Source organism: Vipera berus, assembly GCF_964194415.1.
Source record: "Vipera berus genome assembly, chromosome: 11".
NCBI classification, from domain to species: Eukaryota; Metazoa; Chordata; class Lepidosauria; order Squamata; family Viperidae; genus Vipera; species Vipera berus.
Window position 1 is genome coordinate 14,679,306 of NC_138214.1, and position 20,171 is coordinate 14,699,476.

The 20,171-nt window shown below is 43.4% G+C and overlaps 1 protein-coding gene across 1 annotated transcript in view; it reads right to left on the reverse strand.

Moving 5' to 3' along the window:
* Window positions 1-8,625: 8,625 nt before the first annotated feature.
* Window positions 8,626-20,171, reverse strand: part of CHRDL1 (chordin like 1) — a gene marked incomplete at its 5' end in the record, with an annotated part of 114,282 nt that continues 102,736 nt past the window's right edge. The window contains 5 exons of the mRNA XM_081336438.1: window positions 8,626-9,297; window positions 13,953-14,042; window positions 14,603-14,773; window positions 17,067-17,261; window positions 18,466-18,637. Of these exons, the coding sequence (XP_081192564.1) occupies window positions 9,176-9,297; window positions 13,953-14,042; window positions 14,603-14,773; window positions 17,067-17,261; window positions 18,466-18,637 (750 nt within the window). The 3' untranslated portion in view covers window positions 8,626-9,175. The remainder of the gene's footprint in view (window positions 9,298-13,952; window positions 14,043-14,602; window positions 14,774-17,066; window positions 17,262-18,465; window positions 18,638-20,171) is intronic.

Sequence of the window (20,171 nt, forward strand, 5' to 3'; positions counted from 1 at the left end):
GAAGAGACTGGACAGTTGTTTGTCTGAAAAGGTATAGAGTCTCCTGTTTGAGCAGGGGGTTGGGCTAGAAGATCTCCCAGGTCCCTTCCAACTCTGTTATTCTGTTATTATTCTGTAATTATGCTGGTAGATGCTATGTTTTTTTGCCAGGATTGACTGGGGAGTGAAATTCAAAAGAAGAGGCTGGATGGAGCTTCTACCTTATGCCCTGTTTTGCATAAGCTCCCTCCCATCTTGGACACCTCTTTTTCTTTACAATAAATCAGGAATACATAACATGAAGCAAAAGGCTGACATGATACCGTTGGGAATGAGGAGAAAATTCTTCCAACTCATATTTTCAGACCTCGTTTTTGTCCAGGCTGCAAACGGCCTTGCAGTTACTCCAAAGCTATCGGAAGATACCAACTAAGATACGCAGAGGAAGGCTAGACTAGGTACGGGAGGAAAAAAACAAGCTGAAAAGAAAAAGCAATGATAGGAAAGATCCTTGATTTGCCCCTCTCTCATATTAGAAAGTCAAATTTATTCGAATGCTTCTCTGAGCTGGATAAAATCACTTTCCACACCTGACAAGAAATCATTGGGGAAAGATAAGTTGGGGGAGAGAAGAGGATGGGCGACGGGGACTGTAATTGGATACAGAGATGCCCTTAGAATTTGCTTCTTTGTATACAGTAACATGCCCTGCCAATGTTGTGGGGCAGCGGGGGGGGGGGGGAGGGGAGGGGAGGGGGGGAAGAAACTCCATGCTCACTAGCACTGATGATATTACATAGTTGGGTCATGAAAGGTCTGCAAACAAGCAACCAAACACAGAGAACACCAAGGACACCATTGTTCCTCCTCCTCCTCCTCCTCCTCCTCCTCCTCCTCCTCCTCCTCCCAAACCCCTTTCCCTCCTAGCACTGGTGATGTTACCTAGTTGGGTAATGAAATGTCTGCAAGCAAGCAACCAAACTCAGAGAACACCAAGGACACCATAGTTTGTTGTCGTCGTCCTCCTCCTCCTTCTCCTCCTCCTCCTCTTCCTCCTCCTCCTCCTCCTCCTCCTCCTCCTCCTCCTCCTCCCAAACCCCTCTCCCTTCTAGCACTGGTGATGTTACCTAGTTGGGTAATGAAATGTCTGCAAGCAAGCAACCAAACTCAGAGAACACCAAGGACACCATAGTTTGTCCTCCTCCTCCTCCTCCTCCTCCTCCTCCTCCTCCTCCTCCTCCTCCTCCTCCTCCTCCCAAACCCCTCTCCCTTCTAGCACTGGTGATGTTACCTAGTTGGGTAATGAGATGTCTGCAAGCAAGCAACCAAACACAGAGAACACCAAGGACACCATAGTTTCTCCTCCTCCACAGTTCCACCTGAGCTACAAATATTTCCTTGGGAACCCTAGGAAGCTAGCTAGGCTAAGCAATAGCTACTTACAGAACTCAAAGGATAACTTTTTGTTCATTCAACATGAATTTCCTCAGAAAGTCCAATCAGACTGAAAGCAAGATATGAGCTTCAGATACAGTTGTGCTGGCTGATCATTTCTGGTAGGTTCTAGAATATTCCGCCAGGTTCCAAAGCATTATAAAACTCACTTTATGAGATCAGGAAGGATTGAAATGCCTTGGTAAGGCCACACTTGGAATACTGCATCCAGTTTTGGTCACCACAATAATAATAAAAAAGATGTTGAGACTCTGGAAAGAGTGCAGAGAAGAGCAATAAAGATAATTAGAGGAGTGGAGGCTAAAACATACAAAGGACGGTTGCGAGAACTGGGTATGTCTTTTCACTGAAGAAGGACTAGGGGCAACACGATAGCAAGGTTCCCATATTTGAGGGGCTGCCACAAAGAAGAGGGGGTCAAACTATTCTCCAAAGCACCAGAAGGCAAGACGAGAAGCAGTAGATGGAAGCTCATTAAAGATAGATCCAACCAGGAACTAATGAGAAATTTCCTGATAGTGAGAACAATTAACCTACGGAACAGCTTGCTTCCTGGAATTGCAGGTGCTCCATTACTGGAGTTTTTCAAGAAAAGATTAGACAACCATTTGACCAGGATGATATAATTTCTCCTGCCTTAAGCAGGAGCCTGGACTATCAGACCTGGCAGGTCCCTTCCAACCCTGTGATTTTATGATTAACAAAAACAACCGTATACATTATTCCACATATTGTCAAGGAAAGAAGAATTGGATTGTCACCTGATGCAGGATGTCTGTGCAGATGCAACTGCGTGGCTGAGATTCCACAACTGCTAAAAATTTGCTTTCCCTGGTGTCAAAATATGACATCTATTTTCACCCACAAAGCAAGATACCCAGGACTGAATGTGCAAAGTTTGCATTGCACAGCAATAAACTGGCTGTGAAAGGAATGTTGATGTTTATTTAACCATTGCTGGCACCAAGAGTTCTCATCCTTCTCATTGTTTGCTTGGATGGAACAAATATGAATTCCCTTTAGAGACATGAGCTGGGAAACTAACTGGAGCAAAGGCAACAGCCCATGGAGATGCCCAGAACTTCAAGGGCATGGCAGACATCCAGGCAAGCCAAGACAAATTTCATCCTGGAAGGGTAAGCAGGCAAAATGTATTGTTAGGGCCACCAAATGTGGAGTTGCAAAAATCCAGATGACCACCAGAGGGTGAAGTACAATGCCCATTTTCTGTGCCTCTTCATTGCCACCTAGTGCTGCTCTAGGGTTTCACCCCTTTATTTTTATACAAGTAGTATAAGATAATCTTTACTGTCATTTTTTTTTTACTGTGGGCACACTGGCACACATTAAAAATGAAATTCTGCTGCCTTCTCTCAAAAGTGTACATGTCAAAGCAAGAACATCCAAGGTTAGCAGCGTTTTTGAAATAAGAGATGATAAAAATGGCGGGTTGGAGAACTGGAGGGAAAGCCTGCATTTCAAACTAATTGGAGAATGTGATTTATGACTGTTAATTAGAGGAGGGAATAGTGCTTTGATACTATGTGCTCATGGGAGGGGAATTCAGATTTTAGCTTCACCTATGTTCGTACCGATGTTATGCTACTTGAATAAAGATTCTTTAAGGAAAACAGTGCCTCAAAGTTCTTTGAAGAGTTTCATCTGTCAGAACCACAACAGTACACATACATAACACACATATAAGCATGCTATATACATACATATGTATATACCTACAGCCTTACATATGCATATATATAAAAATTAATCACTGCCCATCTTGAATTCATAGCGGAAAGAGGAAGCTTGAGAGTTCACAAGGTTGATATTGTATGGAACAAAACTGTGACTGAATCTGGATGTTCTGCTTCAGGTACCATGGAGTCCCCTCCTCCCAGAAGGTAACAAGGAAAACAGGCTGTGAAGAGCATGTGTAACATCCCAGACAATCCTGAAGACCCTGCTCAAGCATCACTTATATGCTATGTCCTGGAGAGAAGGAAGTGCCATCCTCACCACTCTCTGCACCGCCTTCCTGTCCAAAGCAGGGATGCTTTCAAACCAGACTGTGATGCGGTATGACTGGATGCTCTCAATGGTCCCTCTATAGAAAGTGGTAAGGACAAGGCAAGGAAGATGTGCTTTTCTCATGAGACGCAGAAAATGCAGGCGCCGCAGTGCCCGCTTCACCAGTGTCTCACTGTTGAGCGACCAAGATAGCCTGAGTGAAGTTATACTTAAGTTAAGTTACAACCATTCTTTTGACAACTGTTTGAAGTTACAACATCACTGAAAATAAAAGGCTTTTGACCAGTGCTCACCTTATGACTATCACAGCATCCCAGAGTCATGTTATCATCTTCTGCAACCTTCCCAGCTGGCTTCCAACAAGCCACGTCACTGAAAGGAAGCTGAATTTGCTTAATGACTGCATGATTCACTTAACAACCGTGGAAAAACAGGCCATAAAATCAAGTATTCCTCACTTAGCAACTGCTTTGCTTAGCAACAGACATTCTGGTGCTAATTGTGGTCAGACGGCTAGAGCCACCTGTATAAATATTTCTGGAATGAAATTGGGTTCACCACAAAATATCCATGTACCTAAAGAATTATTCTACCCACCCTGCCACACACGCACAACCACACCCAGAGCAAAGGGGAATGCAAAACTTGACACTTCCTGCTGTTTGGAGCAATTTGATCCATACAAGCCAACCTATTCTGGTTCTTCTTTGCTTAATACACCCTCTATGTCTTTTCCACCACTTCAAAAAAGAGATACGTGCACTTATTTCTTGCAGTTACTTATCTTGAACAGTATGAAGCTAACCCTCTCCAAGAGACCATAAACAACTCCTGATCAATTATAGATGAAGCAGGTTTATTCGTAATGAGCAGAGAGGCCAAGCTAGTGCCAGAAAACCACCGTGAATCACACCATGACTTAGTTCATTATGTTTCTTAGACAACCTCCTAAATGGGAGGGAAGTTATTTAAAAAGCTGTTCCTGGTAAGAACATTTGCATTGGCCAACTTGGATGAATCCAAGTTTTTAAGAAAAGATTGGACAACCATTTGTCTGAAATGGTATAGGTTGAGCAGGGCTTTGGGCTAGAAGACCTCTGGGGTCCCTTCCAACTTGGCTATTCTGTTATTCAAAGCTTGATAGCTGCCAAGACAAGGGCCAAAGAGATGGCAATCTTGGCTCACACAGCAGAGCTGTGTCCAGGTAGATTTTGCAGGAAGGAACCAAAAAACCCGGATTAATCTCCATCTAGAAGGCACTGTAGGGAGAGATGCGCAGATTCCACCCTCCACCCCTCAATTTCAAGTATTCCTACTTGCTTCCAAAAGTAACTGAAGAAGCTTCTTGGATGAGAAGTGAAATGTCTTCAAGGAAAAAACCAAGAAAGTCTAGTTGCCCCTTGAAAAAGCACCTTTGGGACAACCGTGACCTGTCGGGAATCTCCCCTGAGAGATGTAGGAGCTGGTTTCCATAGACCAGCACCCGCCATAGTTATCTCCTTCCCCTTCTGATCTTGCCTGTTTGGAGGTCTGCATTTTGACTGTGCCCACATCATGCCCGTTTTAGCTCCGGAAAGGTCAAAGTTTCCTAGGAAAGGTTGAAAGTTTTTTTTTTAATTCCATTTATATCCCGCCCTTCTCCGAAGACTCAGGGTGGCTTACAAGCTTAGCAGTAGCCTTCATTCTATGTATATGCCTGCTTATTAGGGCTTTCATACACCCCCCAAGTGGCATTATTACAAAGTCAGCTTAATTGCCCCCAACAATCTGGGTCCTCATTTTACCTACCTCGGAAGGATGGAAGGCTGAGTCAACCTTGAGCCTGGTGGGATGCGAACCTGCACTAATTGCAGGCAGCTGGTGTTACTTAAGGAGGCATTAGCCCACTGCTCCACCAAGGCTCTGTCCAAGATAGAACCTAGAGGATTGCATCTTGACTACACCTGCTGATTCAAGGATGGAGAGCGGTGGCAAAAGAAGCGGGGAAAGACTACAAGAGGTTCTCAACTTACAACAGTTTAGGGACCATTCGAAGCTTTGTGCCTGTAGTGAGACATGGAACTCCAACTAGGTAACATTATTGGTGTGACTGACTGTAGTGTGTGCTCCCTGTTTACATACAGTAGTTTGCCCTGCCAGTGGAGACAAGCCCTACATTCACTAACACTGATGATGTTACCTAGTTGGGTAATGAAATGTCTGCAAGAAAACAATCAAATCCCGTGGCTATCCTCTTCCTCCTCCACCTCTCCTCTTCCTCGTTTCCACAACCACAACTCCTTTTTAGCACTGATGATGTTACCTAGTTTGGGTAATAAAATGTCTGCAAGAAAACAACCAAACTCAAAATGCACCAAGGACCACACAGTCCTCCTCCTCTTCCACCTCTCCTCTTCCTCCTTTCCACAACCACAACTCTCTTTTAGCACTGATGATGTTTCCTAGTTTGGGTAATGAAATGTCTGCAAGAAAACAATCAAATCCATTTGTCGTTATCCTCCTCCTCCTCCTCCTCCTCCTCCTCCTCCTTTCCACAAACACAGGAAAGAAAAAAAAAGCTATTCAATGAAAGAAAAAAATCCGTTTGGAACAATTCAAGTTTATTCATTTATAAAAGAGATAAAATACATATATAAATAAAGGTTACAAATATGTGTCTCCAGAAAAGTGGGAGAGAGAACCAGCCAGGCTAAAATGTGTCTTGGTTAATGCTAAGCAAACATGCTACACTGATTTTTTTTCCCTGTCCTTAAAAAAAAAGAGAGAAAAAACTTATTATACAAATAAATACATAGCCTATATCTCAGGTATCTCATCACAGATGCAAAAAAGTTACTTTTCTTCCAGAAAATTAATAAAAGTACTGTACACCTCTCAACATGTGCCCTTTCCCACAGTGATATGTTAAAAAAAGGGAAAAGAAACTGCATCACCTCCCAAAAGACCTACCTGCTCATTAAATTATAAAAGGATGGCTCTGCTTATTAGGTGGAGAATTCTGGGAGTTGAAGTCCACACACTTAAAGTTGCCAAGGTTGAGAAACCCTGGTTTAGAAACCCCTAAATTCAAACAACACATATAACTCCAGTCCCCAATTGACCAAACACCCTTGCTTGTTTTCATGTTGCCTGAACCAGCAAACTCAGTGTGATAACCAGGTTGATCCAACCTGCTAACAACGGGTGAATCCTCAGAATACGCTAAACTGCCTTCACCCCATTTGAGTTCTGCTTTCAAGGGGGTTGTGTCAAGTCGGCCGTTGTGCCTGGAACTAACCAAACTGGCTGTGTTCGCATGTGTTTCCATGCCAGGAAGCTACGGTTCAGTTTTGCAGTGGGAACTCAACCAGGATGTGCTGCTTATGTTGAGACTCTAGAAAAAGTGCAGAGAAGAGCAACAAAGATGATTAGGGGACTGGGGGCTAAAACATATGAAGAACGGTCACAGGAACTGGGCATGGTTAGTCTACTGAAGAGAAGGACCAGAGGAGACATGACAGGTTCCAATATTTGAGGGACTGTCACAGAGAGGAGGGGTGTGTGTGTCAACCTATTCTCCAAAGCACCCGAAGGCCAGACAAGGAACAACGGATGGAAACTGATCAAGGAGAGATTCAACCAGGAAATTTTCTGACAGTGAGAACCATCAAACAACACAACAGATTGCCTTCAGAGGTTGTGGGAACTTCAACACTGGAAGCCTTCAAGAAGAGACTGGATTTCTTAGAAATGGTGTAGAATAGGTCTCCTGCTTGGGTGGGGTTGGACTTGGTTAACTTAAGTTTCCACAGCTGAAAAGCATCACTTAGCAATTCTGCTCCACTCCAAGCAGCATGCTCTTTTTAATTTTAAATTTATCACTTGATAAAATGATCCCTGGACATGAGGCAACTGTGGATGACCTCCAAGCTGTACCTCCCCATTTTCACCTTGGCCCTCTTGGGGTTCTGTTGTTCTTCCTTTAAAAACAAGAGCTTATGTTGAAGTCTTCCTCATTTTGAAGTACAGGTAGTCCTCGACTTACGGTCACAACTGAGCCCAAAATTTCTGTTGCTAAGCGAGACATTCATCAAGTGAGTTTTGCCCCATTTTATGGCCCGTCTTGCCACAGTTCTTAAGTGAATCACTGCACTTGTTATCAACCGGGTGGTTAAGCGAATCTGGCTTCCTCCTTGACTTGGCTTGTCAGAAAGTCTCAAAAGCGGATCATACGATCTGGGGACACTGCAACCATCATAAATACGAGTCAGTTGCCAGGTGCCTGAATTTTGATCACCTGACTCTGGGGATGCTGCAACGGTCATAAGTATGAAAAATGGTCATAAGTCATTTTTTTAGTGCTGTTGTAACTTTGAACAGTCACTAAATGAACTGTTGTAAGTTGAGGAGCACCTGTATGGGGTAGCTTCGCTTTAAGGCACAGAACAAATCCTGACTCTCGTGTGAGAGGTGGGGTGTGAAACCAACAACTAGGGCTTGCAATCACAGTTGATAGCAAGAATAAGCAACCAGCAGCCTGCAGGAAGTATTTAGACCGAATTTTCATCCTTTCTACCTACCCATCCAAATTCCGTGGCGATTTTTTTTGCCTGTTGGATTCATAGCATCTCAATTGTGGAATTCAAGCCAAAAGATTCAGCCCAGATCATCCCCAGAAATTCCATGATTATCCAAGTCACGTTCTCTTGGGTTCTTTCCAAGGACACCTTGGGCCATCCACCCCGGGAATTGTGCCAAGGTTTTGTCTCTCCCCCCCACCTTCCTGAATGGTTTTTCTCATGGAAAGAAAAAGATGGGGGGGGGGGGAAATAATGGGAGAATGGCAGTGGGCCTCAAAACGAAAATGAGATGGCTTGGAGTTGATTCCCATTATGCCTCTGAGTAGTTGCACCTCGGAAGAGTTTCACAATGGGGGAAAAAGGGCAGTAGCATTTTGAGGGTCCTCTTCTCCAGTTTTGGGGTGGGGTGGGGTTCAAGTCTTAAATCATCATCATTTCAAGACTTACTTTTGACACAGTAGCCTTAGCCTTAGCTAGGGTGTCATCCTTGGCTTTTTCCTGATCAATAGTTGTCCCAAAAATTAATCAAGATGATGTACTGTGGTGGCTCAAACTAAACCTACCTCTGAAAGGGAGGGGGGAGAGGGAGAGGGGGAGAAAGAGAGAGAGGGGGGCTTTGGAAATGTTCTGCTTCTTGCACTTTCACATCTGAAAAAAATTCTAGGGTGAGCTTAATGTAAGTTTTAAAGTAGGAAAAAATTTCTAGGGGAAAAAAAGGATCTTGGTCTTACCCAACTGTGGCTGTACCCATTTCATATCTGCACCTTCCTGACTGAGGCCCTTGGTCTCTCTTCAAAACTTGAAAGAAGACACTGAGCTCACCAACTCCCCACCCCTGGCTTTAGACAACGACCTTTGCAGGAATCCAGGTCTTTCTTGCCTGTTTTTATAATAACGAAGAGTCACCATTTCTGGAGTAGAGATATTGAAAGGATTAGCACAGAGTAGCAAAATATGCTGGGCATGAGATGAATTCTCTTTCTTTCTTCTTTCTTTCTTTCTTTCTTTCTTTCTTTCTTTCTTTCTTTCTTTCTTTCTTTCTTTCTTTCTTTCTTTCTTTCTTTCCTTTTTTTCCCAGGGCACAAGCAAAATAAACCCACAGTCCCGCTGCGGATCCATCTCTTTTCTCTCGGTTTCCTACTTCAGAACTTCCCTCAACAACTTTCCTCCCCAAGGTACAAGTCTTTCATCAGTTCTTCCACTTCAGTCCTGCACTCTCGGTTCCCACACATTTGGATGAGGCGAGCTGCTCCCTCACTGAATATTTTCCACCTACCTAAAATAAACAAAAGATTTTTTTTAAAAAAAAAAGCGATGAGCAAACGCAAGAGAGAAAAGCAAACCACAGCACAGCGTGCAGGATAATTGAGAACCCTGAGGGTCTGAACTGCTGAGGAGGTTTCGTGTTTCACGTACTTCCCCGTCACCTTCCCATTCCGAAAACATCTGGCCCGAACCGGGTCATGCATCTGAAAACTTCCTGATTCCAAACCCTAAATAAAGAGTCACGTGCACACAGGAAGCAATCAGTTTGGTTAACTGCAATTTTAAGTGGGTGAATGCAAACGGAATAGGCAGATCCTGCGCCAGGCCCATCAATGCCAAAAGGAGCTTTGAAAGACGGGTGTATTTATTTTTTAAAGCTAATTTAAATTCTAATTTAAATTCCTCATATATTTACAGAAGTACCAGCCATGATCATCACGACATCTCTCATGTAAAATAAGCTCTCATTCCTCCTCTTTCAGCAAAAAGAATTATAGGCATAGAAGACTACTTTTCAATTTGAAAAGAAGTTTCGAGGTTTTTAAGAAGAGACTAGACAGTCACTTGTCTGAAATGGTACAGGTTCTCCTGATCAAGCAGGGGGCTGGACTAGAAGACCTCCATGATCCCTTTCAGCTCTATTCTAAGTCTTCTATTCTAAGAATATGGATGCGGTGGCTCAGTGGGTTAGGACGCTGAGCTTGTCGATCAGAAGGTCGGCAGTTTGGCGGGTCGGATCCTGAGTGCCGCGTAGCAGAGTGAGCACGTTACTCGTCCCAGCTTCTGCCAACCTAGCAGTTCAAAAGCACGTAAAAATGCAAGTAGAAAAATAGGGACCACTACGGTGGGAAGGTAACAGCGTTCTGTGCACCTTTGGCGTCTAGTCATGCCGGCCACATGACCACGGAGACATCCTCGGACAAACGCTGGCTCTTCGGCTTTGAAACGGAGATGAGCACCGGCCCCTAGAGTTGGAAATGACGAGCACGCATGTGCGGGGGAACCTTTACCTTTACCTTTTATTCTAAGAATATTGAGTAAGGAGAAAAGCCTTACTGGTCCTCCTGACCCCTTGCAGCCACAAAGTAGATGGGAATGGCAGATTTTCCTCTAATTCAACTTTTAGGTTGTTGTTGTTGTTCAGTTGCTAAGTCATGTCTGACTCTTTGTGATACCATGCACCACAGCACGGCCCCTCCCCCCCAGTCCTCCATTATCTCCCAGGTTCTGCTCAAATTCATCTTCATTGCACTGATGGCGCTATCTAACCATCTCATCCTCTGCCATCCCCTTCTTCTTTTGCCTTCCATCTTTCCCGACATCAGGGTCTTCTCTTCTCACTTGGTGGCCAAAGTATTTGAGCTTCAGCTTCAGTATCTGTCCTTCTGAAGGACAGGCAGGGTTGATTTCTTTTAGGATCGACTGATTCCTAAAGGAAATCAATTAAGCTCCAAAGAGCCTGGGCAGAAAACTCAGATCGGTCTTCATGAATGAAGGTCTGTAGAACTTTCCTCAACCTTTCAGTCAATACTGTGCTAAAAAGTTTATCGTCATTAGTAACCAATGAGATTGGCCCACATTTCCCCCCCCCGAAAGTCTCATCTTGACTTTCCTTTGGCTTTTTACAGATCCTAATGATATCCTGGAGGAAGATTCAAAACTCCATCTTTGCCCACAATGAAACCATGCAGTTCAAGGAAGACCTTCCTGGCCAATCTTCCAAGCAGGATATCTCATAGTCTCAGCCATCTTACATCTTCATCACTTGGAGATGGCAGAACTTGAGGAAAGATCTATCTATCTATCTATCTATCTATCATCTATCTATCTATCTATCTATCTATCTATCTATCTATCTATCTATCTATCTATCTATCTATCTATCTACCTACCTACCTACCTACCTACCTACCTACCTACCTACCTACCTATCTATCTATCTATCTATCTATCTATCTATCTATCTATCTATCTATCTATCTATCTATCTATCTATCTATCTATCTATCTATCTAGGAGACTTCATGTCCTACCTGGTGGGATGGATTTTCCCCAGAACTTGCCATGGCCAATGCACCATGGCCAACTCATCATGGGAGAACTTGCCATGGACAACTTGCCACGGGACAATTCAACAATTTAATTATTTAAAATAAATTTAAAAAATATTTTAATTTTCGTCATTCAACATTTCATTTTGTCCCTCTTTTTTGCATCCTTTTTAAAACGATTCTATTCCATCATTTCTTCAATATGAGTGTAACTCTTGTCCCATGGCGAGTTGCACATAATGAGTTGGTTGCAGAGAGCTGTCCTGGACCCCATTCCCCCACCCCCAATTTACAGTATCCTGGAAGCAGACAGAAAAGACAAAGTTCATTGATGTTGGGGGTTCATTTTGCTTGTTTTTACCAAAAGTACTTTTATTGCTCAAACACCAAAATTAAATTTCCGTTTATCTGTCTGTCTTCTCCAAAGGTCTGAGAATGAAAAAGAAATTGGCGGAAAAAGAGTCCCTTTTAACACATGATTTTTCAGTCCAGATTCCAAGTCCCCCAACAATCATGTAAACAAATCAGAGGCCAAAAAGAATCAAGTGATTGCTTTTCTAGGATAATTGCTTGTATAAACAAACCCCTTGATTCACACTAATGAAACAAGGAGGAGAATTTCTTCCAGAGCTGCAATCCTGGAATTTTCTAGCTGCAGCCAAGCGGTAACTTGAAACCAAAAAGGTCAGCTGATTTGTTTCAAGTGCCGGTTCTTGACCATGTTACATTCCACAATCATTAAATCCAAATGTCTCTGATGAAAAGATTAAGGATGCAGTCCTGCATGCGTTTATCTGACAAGAAAGATGCTTCATCCCAACATCAAGCTAAACTACGGTTAATTGAATAAACCCAAAGTCGCTGAGTTTGCAAGCCACGGTAAGCCACAAACCAGAGATGAACTCTCTGTAGTTGACACCCTCCAACAGTTAGGCTTCCCCTAGAGTGGACAGCAAAAAGGTTGAACAAATCACATCAGGCGTGTTCTGTGTGACCTCAGGTTAGGTGTCAGGAAAGTCTCTGCAATTTAATTTTGACAGAAGGAACATTAGAGGAGGTGGTGTGTGACTCTAGGGCTGTGTAGTAATACACCTTACACTAAATGTTTGGAATTCCAAAAATTCCAATAACAATTCCATTTGAATTATTATCTTTTTGAGCCACTGTGACTTATTTTGCAAAACATGATTAAAAAAAAGCTGTTTGTTTAATGGGTGATCCTACCGTTTGACTTTATCCACGTAGCGTGTTTTACAGGACTCACCCAATGTCTGAATTTGCACAATCAACAGAATCCTAAAGGGACCCATTCTTTTGGCAGAGGTGTGTGTGTCTGTTTGCATAAGCCTAATGTCAAGGTTGAATTGCTCAGATGCTTGCTGACCTCTGTTGCTACTCAACTTGCCATAGAAACAGGGGGGAGGGGGACCGTGAGACCCAAAGGTCATCATAAGCAAGTGTCTGGCAGAGACGTGGAGTGTTCCCATAAGAAACAGAAAGCCTGCAATTGGGCAATGTGGACAAATGGTGGGTGGGAGCTATGAAAAGCCATTCTTAACTAACCAGAATTTCACATGGGAACACTAGAGCAGGGCTTTCCAACCAGTGGTACGGGTACCACCTGTGGTACATTGGCACCTGGCAGGTGGTACACGACCATCCTAGAAAAGTGGCAGCAGGGGAGGGGAATGAGCTGAACCGGTGGCAGCACCGCACAAGCCTAAGCGAGAGACGGCTGGAGCTGCAGGGCTGTCAGGGCTCAGGGGAAGCACCAGGATCAGCGCCAGGCTCCAGCTGGAGCTCGGCGCTGATCCTGGCGCTTCTGCTGAGCCCAGAAGCAGCGCTGATCAGCTGGAATGTTGCAGCATCTCCAGGATCTTGTGATTTACATTAAGATGCTTGGCAACTGATTCATATTTATGATGGTCATAGTGTCCCAGGGTCATGTGAAGTGACCAAAACCTGCTGCAACCACCCAGCAGAGGGGGGGGGGAAATAAAAACCAACCGCCCCCACCCCCCCTGCCAATCCTCAACAGAAATGCTCACAACAATGAAAACCTTGGACAGGAGGGAGAGCGCCATCGGGCGGGCAGGCGGGCGTCTTGCTCGGCTGTGGCTTAGGGGCACTTTTTCATTGCCATTGTAACTTTGAACAGTCACTAAGCGAACTGTTGTAAGTCGAGGACTATCTTTACTTCATCAATTTATTCCTTTTTTGTCATCAAGTTTTTAACACCTTGCTAGGCGACTGGTGGTACTTGGATGTTGCCATATCCTAAAAGTGGTACAATGGGTGAAAAGGTTGAAAAGCCCTGCGCTAGAGTTGATTTTGCTTCTTCAGTGCCAGTATGTCTATCCAATAAAGATTGATCTCTTATGGCACCTCAAGACCATAGAGTTTCTTCAATTTTGAGTTCGCCAGCGGGACAGTTGATACCTAAGCCCCAAAAGGCCTAGCCATTGGAAAACGTAGCCAAGTTTGGCATACGGTATGGCAGCATAGGTTAGCTTATTCTGTCGCGACTAAGTGGACAGTGCGAAAACAGCTCGCAAGGGGTGTGTGTTCGTTAAAAGTTTGATTTCACAAGGCATCAAAGCAAGATTTTACTTACTCAAAGTCGTCTTTGTGATCTGCACAAAATATGGCAGTTCTCTGAATTCCTCCTTCGGCATGACCTCGATATTAACGTCGCTCAGGAGACCTATTGCAAAGCCGTTAGAAGAATACAGGCAGTTAGGGATGACTTTTATCTGTACACTATAAGAGCAGAGTGGCTCAAGTGATTGGGAGGCTGGGCAGGTGGTTAGCCAACCTGCGTTCGAGATCTGGTTGGTGCTGTGGGGCGGGGTTGAGCTCTCGTCCTTTGCTCCAGCTCTTGCTGGGGACATAAAAGGAAACCCCCACCTCCCACAACTGGGCGTCCCCAGGGCAGCGGTGATGTCATCAGCTAATCCTTTCAACCCGGAAGCGCCGCGGTGCTTCTTGCATGAGTGCAAACACTGTACTCAACTCATTTGGGAGAGCCTTTTTTTAGTGGAAAATTCTCATTTTATTTTTTTAAAAAAATGCTTTTCCATAATGTAATCACTTGAGACAGCTACTCAGTGATCCAAATCTTTCTGTATCAGGAGCATTTTTACAATCCTAAAGACACAACATGGGGGATCTGCTTCACTGCCCCTGCCATTCCCCCCCCCCAAGAAACTTGATTTCCTCTCTTCCTTATGGGCTTGATCTTGGAAAAAAGAAAGAATTCAGCACCTCTCTTAAAAATCCAGGTGTAGATCTCTACTCTTGACGTTCCATTTTTTTGAAAGGCTACTTTTTTTTGGACGGTTATTTTGGAAGTGTTGAGAACGGCTTCGTAAACTGGAAATATCTCCTCACCGCAGAAATAGTCTTGATCGTCAGAGAGCTGACTTTCCATTTCTTCTGTAAGAGAAAACAAATGCTAGTTTGTATTTTTAGGGATCTAGTCAGTATCACCTCTATGGGTGCATTTTTACTCCAATGGGAATCCCGTTGTATTCAATGGGGTGTATTCTCAGGGATCACCTATCCGGTTTAGAGTTCCTTTTTTTATCTGAATTACTGTAATGGGCAGAAGAAATAATCTTGAGGAATGGGAGGAAGAGACACAACCAATACCACAGACAGATAAAAGAAATCTGAGTCTAGGACAGGGGTAGGCAACCTTGGCTCTTTTATGACTCGTGGACTTCAGCTCCCAGAATTCCTCAGCCAGCCATGCTGAGGGGAAAGGGTGAGGTTTCCATGCTGAGCCATGCTGGCTCAGGAATTCTGGGAATTGAAGTCCAGGAGTCATAAAAGGGCCAGGTTTGAAGAGCCCTGCTCTAAAGGTACAAACCTGTAGCTCCACCGGACGTAGAGTTGGTCTATAGCAGGGGTAGGCAACCTTGGCCCTTTTATGACTTGTGGACTTCAACTCCCAGAATTCCTGAGCTGGCCATGCTGAGGGGAAAGGGTGAGGTTTCCATGCTGAGCCATGCTGGCTCAGGAATTCTGGGAGTTGAAGTCCACGAGTCATCAAAGAGCCAAGGTTGCCTACCCCTGGTGTAGGACAGCAATATAATTTGAGAAAATAGCTCAGATATGAACTGTCAAAAGTCCAACTAGCAAACCTAATGAAAGGATCCTGCAAGGCAATTACTGTAAAGTCCGAAAGGTAAAACTTGATTGGATACACCATCTCGGAACTGAAGAAGCAAAAACAGCTCTGTTTTTTCTGCGCAAAAACTTGCTTAGCTAAACAATAGATTCTCTTGCCCCAATCCACCGTGTGTTCACATTGTCCAATAGTAGTACTTCATTTTGTTATGGGAACAGAATAAGCAGGAGGAAGTGCAATCAGACTTAACAGAATATCAGAGTTGGAAGGGACATTGGAGGTCTTCTAGTCCAACCCTGCTCAAGCAGAAGACCCCATACCATTCCAGACAAGTAGCTATCCAATCCCTTTTTATAAATCTCCAGTAATGGAGCACCCACAGCTTTTGAAGGCAGCAGTTGCACAGGTTAATTGTTCTCATTGCCAGGACATTTCTTGCAAGATTCTCTTATAACCTTGTAATAAGATTATTATAACCTTGTAATAAGTGCCTGTTACTCATCCCAGCTTCTGCCAACCTAGCAGTTCGAAAGCATGTAAAAATGCAAATAGAAAAATAGGGACCACTACGGTGAGAAGGTAACAGCGTTCCGTGCGCCTTTGGCGTCTAGTCATGCTGGCCACATGACCACGGAGACGTCCTCGGACAAGCGCTGGCTCTTTGGCTTTGAAACAGAGATGAGCCCCTAGAGTTGGAAACGACTAGCACGCATTTGCAGGGGAACCTTTACCTTTACCTTTAATAAAAGTAGTATTAGCTTGCATGCCTTTGTTTCCAAGTCAGTTTTATCTTGGAAGGCTGACAATTACAAGTCATTGCAATATTCCTGCATTTTTCCAGATTCGGATTCCAATCAGTGCAATGTACCAAAATTCTCTTTAAAATGAAGTCTATACTCTTGGAAGAAGCACAACATGATAGTCTACCAGACCTATATCTGAGCCATTTTCCTGGCTTGGAGAACAAAAATGTCCGTAGCTCTTACGCTATTAGCTACCTTAAAGTGTAGGTGTTGGTCCTCTTACATAAATACTGAAATTACAGTCAATTCCCAATCTATTTAGCTTGTGGAGGGCAAAAGGTTCTTGACTGTCTTAGCTTTACAAACATTGAGTCAGCTCCAAAGGTATTGCTTAGGTTGATCTTTTTCATATTTTATGTTAGTTTCCTTGTTTTAATTTGCAAATTTGCAATAATAGTTATAAAGAAACAAGCAACTCTAGAACACCTCCATGCAGGAAACACATTATTTCCCTGAGGATCAACTTTCAAATAAGTGGACAGCACATTGGCCTAATTTCAATGCCTTTTTGCAAGAGATCACTATAGTCCAGGAGCTTCCAACCTTGGCAATTTTAAGACCTGTGGATTTCATGGCTGGCTGGTGAATTCTGGGAGTTGAAGTCCACATGTCTTAAAGTTACCAAGGTTGGACATTCCCTGCTTTAGACCTCCAATAAAGGGCAGGAAAATCTCAGCAAGAGAGAGAAAATCATACGTAGGGGTATCTCAAGCCATTTTGCTTACACCCCAAAACTGTTTCTGTCTTACCCACCGTGTATCCTCTACAATTCAATGCAACGTCGTCAACCTACCTGGACAAACTTTGCAGCATTTCCCTTCAATTTTCTTCGGCTGTTCACAGGGATACTGATGGGGACACCTGATTGCTTTGCATTCTGGCTTAGTGCCATTGCAAGTACATAAGACACACTCCACAGTGCCATATATTGGGAGGAATGGATGCCAAATTTCTCCCTGAGAGTAGGTTTTTCCATTTGAAATGCACACTAGAATAAAGAATGGATGAGGGAATGGATGTAAATCTTAGATATAAGAAACAGAGATTTAGTGGCCACAATATTTCATTCTATGGCCATTTCTCTCACTAGCAACAGAATGACAGAGTTGGAAGGGACCTTGAGGTCTCCTAGTCCAACCCCATGCTCAAGCAGGAGACCCTATGCCTGGAGTAGGTAACCTTGGCTCTTTTATGACTTGTGGACTTCAACTCCCAGAATTCCTGTGTCAGCATGGCTGGCTCAGGAATTCTGGGAGTTGAAGTCCACAAGTCATAAAAGAGCCAAGGCTGCTGTCCAATCTCTTCTTGAAAACCTCCAGTGACGGAGCACCCACAACTTCTGAAGGCAAGCCGTTCCATTGATTAATTGTTCTCACTGTTAGTAAATTGATCCTTAGTTCTAGGTTGCTTCTCTCCTTGATTAGTTACCATCCATTATTTCTTGTCTTGCCTTCTGGTTTTTTTGGAAAATAGGTTGGCCCCCTCTCCTTTGTGGCTTGCAACATCTTAGTGACTTAGAACGTCTTCCCAGCCTCAGCCATATATAATTATGGTGCTCTGAAGCCTGCCCACATTACGTCTATGGAGACTCTCAATCCAGGTCATGGTTGTCTCAAAAGTGTTTTTTCCAAAAGGCAACTGGACTTGCTTCACAATGGAAGAAACATTTTGTCTGAAAAGTGAAATGTTTGGAAAGAAAAAAAAACCTCCAGTTGCTTTTTGGAAAAAAGCACCTTTGGGACTGCCCACCTTACAATAATTAGTGTGCATCAATTGTTGGATGACTCTAGAAGATGTTCTACATTGCTAGTAAGACACCCAGATGTTGTAAACTCAGTCTGTGACGTATCACGTATCATGGAACGGGTCTCAATGCAGAATAAGCTAGGGATGCCGTTGTACGGCAAGAAACCTAAACACGGTTACACCGGAATCCAGAAAAAAAATTGAATCTGGGAAAAATGTGTGTCAAAATCCAGAGGTGGGTTTGTTCACTGGTACAAAGCATATCCAATGGGAAAACTCAGAGAGACCAGATAATTAAAGAAAAGTGTTCACAATAATTTTGTTCCCATTTGGGAAGAGGGGAGAAGTTGCCTGGCTAGATTTCTCCAATCCTATTGGCCTTTGGGGACCTTTCAACAGATTGCCTAGCAATCAGAAGAACATTGCTAAAAAGGACATCTCTGTACCTTCTCCAACTTTCTGTTGGTTGTTAAGGATGATGTGTACAATGGTTCCGGATTTTTGTGAATAATTTGGTAGAGGTCTGTCGTGATCTCCGCCTGCAGCTTGTCGTAGGATGATGTTGGCTAGCCTAGGACTGCTGGTTGAGGACTCGGGCCGGGAAGGAGGAGAATGCCTCTGGAGAAAAGAGAGAGGAGAGATAACTTGTGAAGACAAAGTAGAATAACAGAATAACAGAGTTGGAAGGGGCCTTGGAGGTCTTCTAGTCCAACCCGCCCTGCTCAGGCAGGAAAGCCCTAGACCATTTCAGACCAATGGTTGACCAATCTCTTCTTAAAAACTTCCAGTATTGGAGCATTTAGAAAGCAGGGCTTATAACTGGGATTATGAAACTGGGTGTATAATTTCTCATTTAGTCCTGCTCAGGAGCTCCAGACAGTGTGACATTCCCTGGGATTTTTCAGCTTCAACAAACAGCAGAAGGTCAGAACATCCACTAACTAACCTCACTAAGAATCTTCCATCTTCTCAAACAGCTGGACTGAATGCAGGCTTCGGGTTAAATTTTGTTTTTTCCCCTGACATAAGCTACAGAATCTAGTGGCCAAGTTACATCATCGAATCTATCTCCATCCCCAAAACAGATTTTTTTTAAGTAGACAGAAGAAGCCAATTACCAAACTAGGAAAAATCCTGTCTTACAACCTGAAGTGACATTCCTGTGGAATACTATAAAAAAGGGCTGATAACCCCAAGCCTTAATAATTATGCAGTTAAAATTTGCATTATTTGCATTGAACCAAAATTCATAACAATCCGTTTTTTTCATATATAAAGGTAAAGGTAAAGGTTCCCCCGCACATGCGTGCTAGTCGTTTCCAACTCTAGGGGCCGGTGCTCATCTCTGTTTCAAAGCCGAAGAGCCAGCGCTTGTCCGAGGACGTCTCCGTGGTCATGTGGCCGGCATGACTAGACGCCAAAGGCGCACGGAACGCTCTTACCTTCCCACCGGAGTGGTCCCTATTTTTCTACTTGCATTTTTATGTGCTTTCGAACTGCTAGGTTGGCAGAAGCTGGGATGAGTAACAGGCGCTCACTCTGTTATGCGGCACTCGGGATTTGACCCGCCAAACTGCCGACCTTCTGATCGACAAGCTCAGCGTCCTAACCCACTGAGCCACCGCATCCCTGCTTTTTCATGTGTATGTACACACACACACACACACATATACATATACATATACATATACATATACATACATATATATACTGCTCAAAAAAATAAAGGGAACACTTAAACAACACAATGTACTGTATTTAATAATAGGATGTCTTATTTTGTGTTCCCTTTATTTTTTTGAGCAGTATACATACACATACACATATATACATATACATATACATATACATATACATATACATATACATATACATATACATATACATATACATATACATATACATATACAGTACATATACAGTACATATACATATACATATACATATACATATACATATACATATACATATACATATACATATACATATACATATACATTGGATTAAATTCTAGCTTGTTTGCATTACAGTTGCTCATAGGCTATGTCGGTTACATGGCTGGGGACCAGGTTATCTGAGGGACTGTCTCTTGCTGGTCACATCCACCCGACTCACTAGAGTGAAGACAGAAACATGCAAAAATAATGTTTAA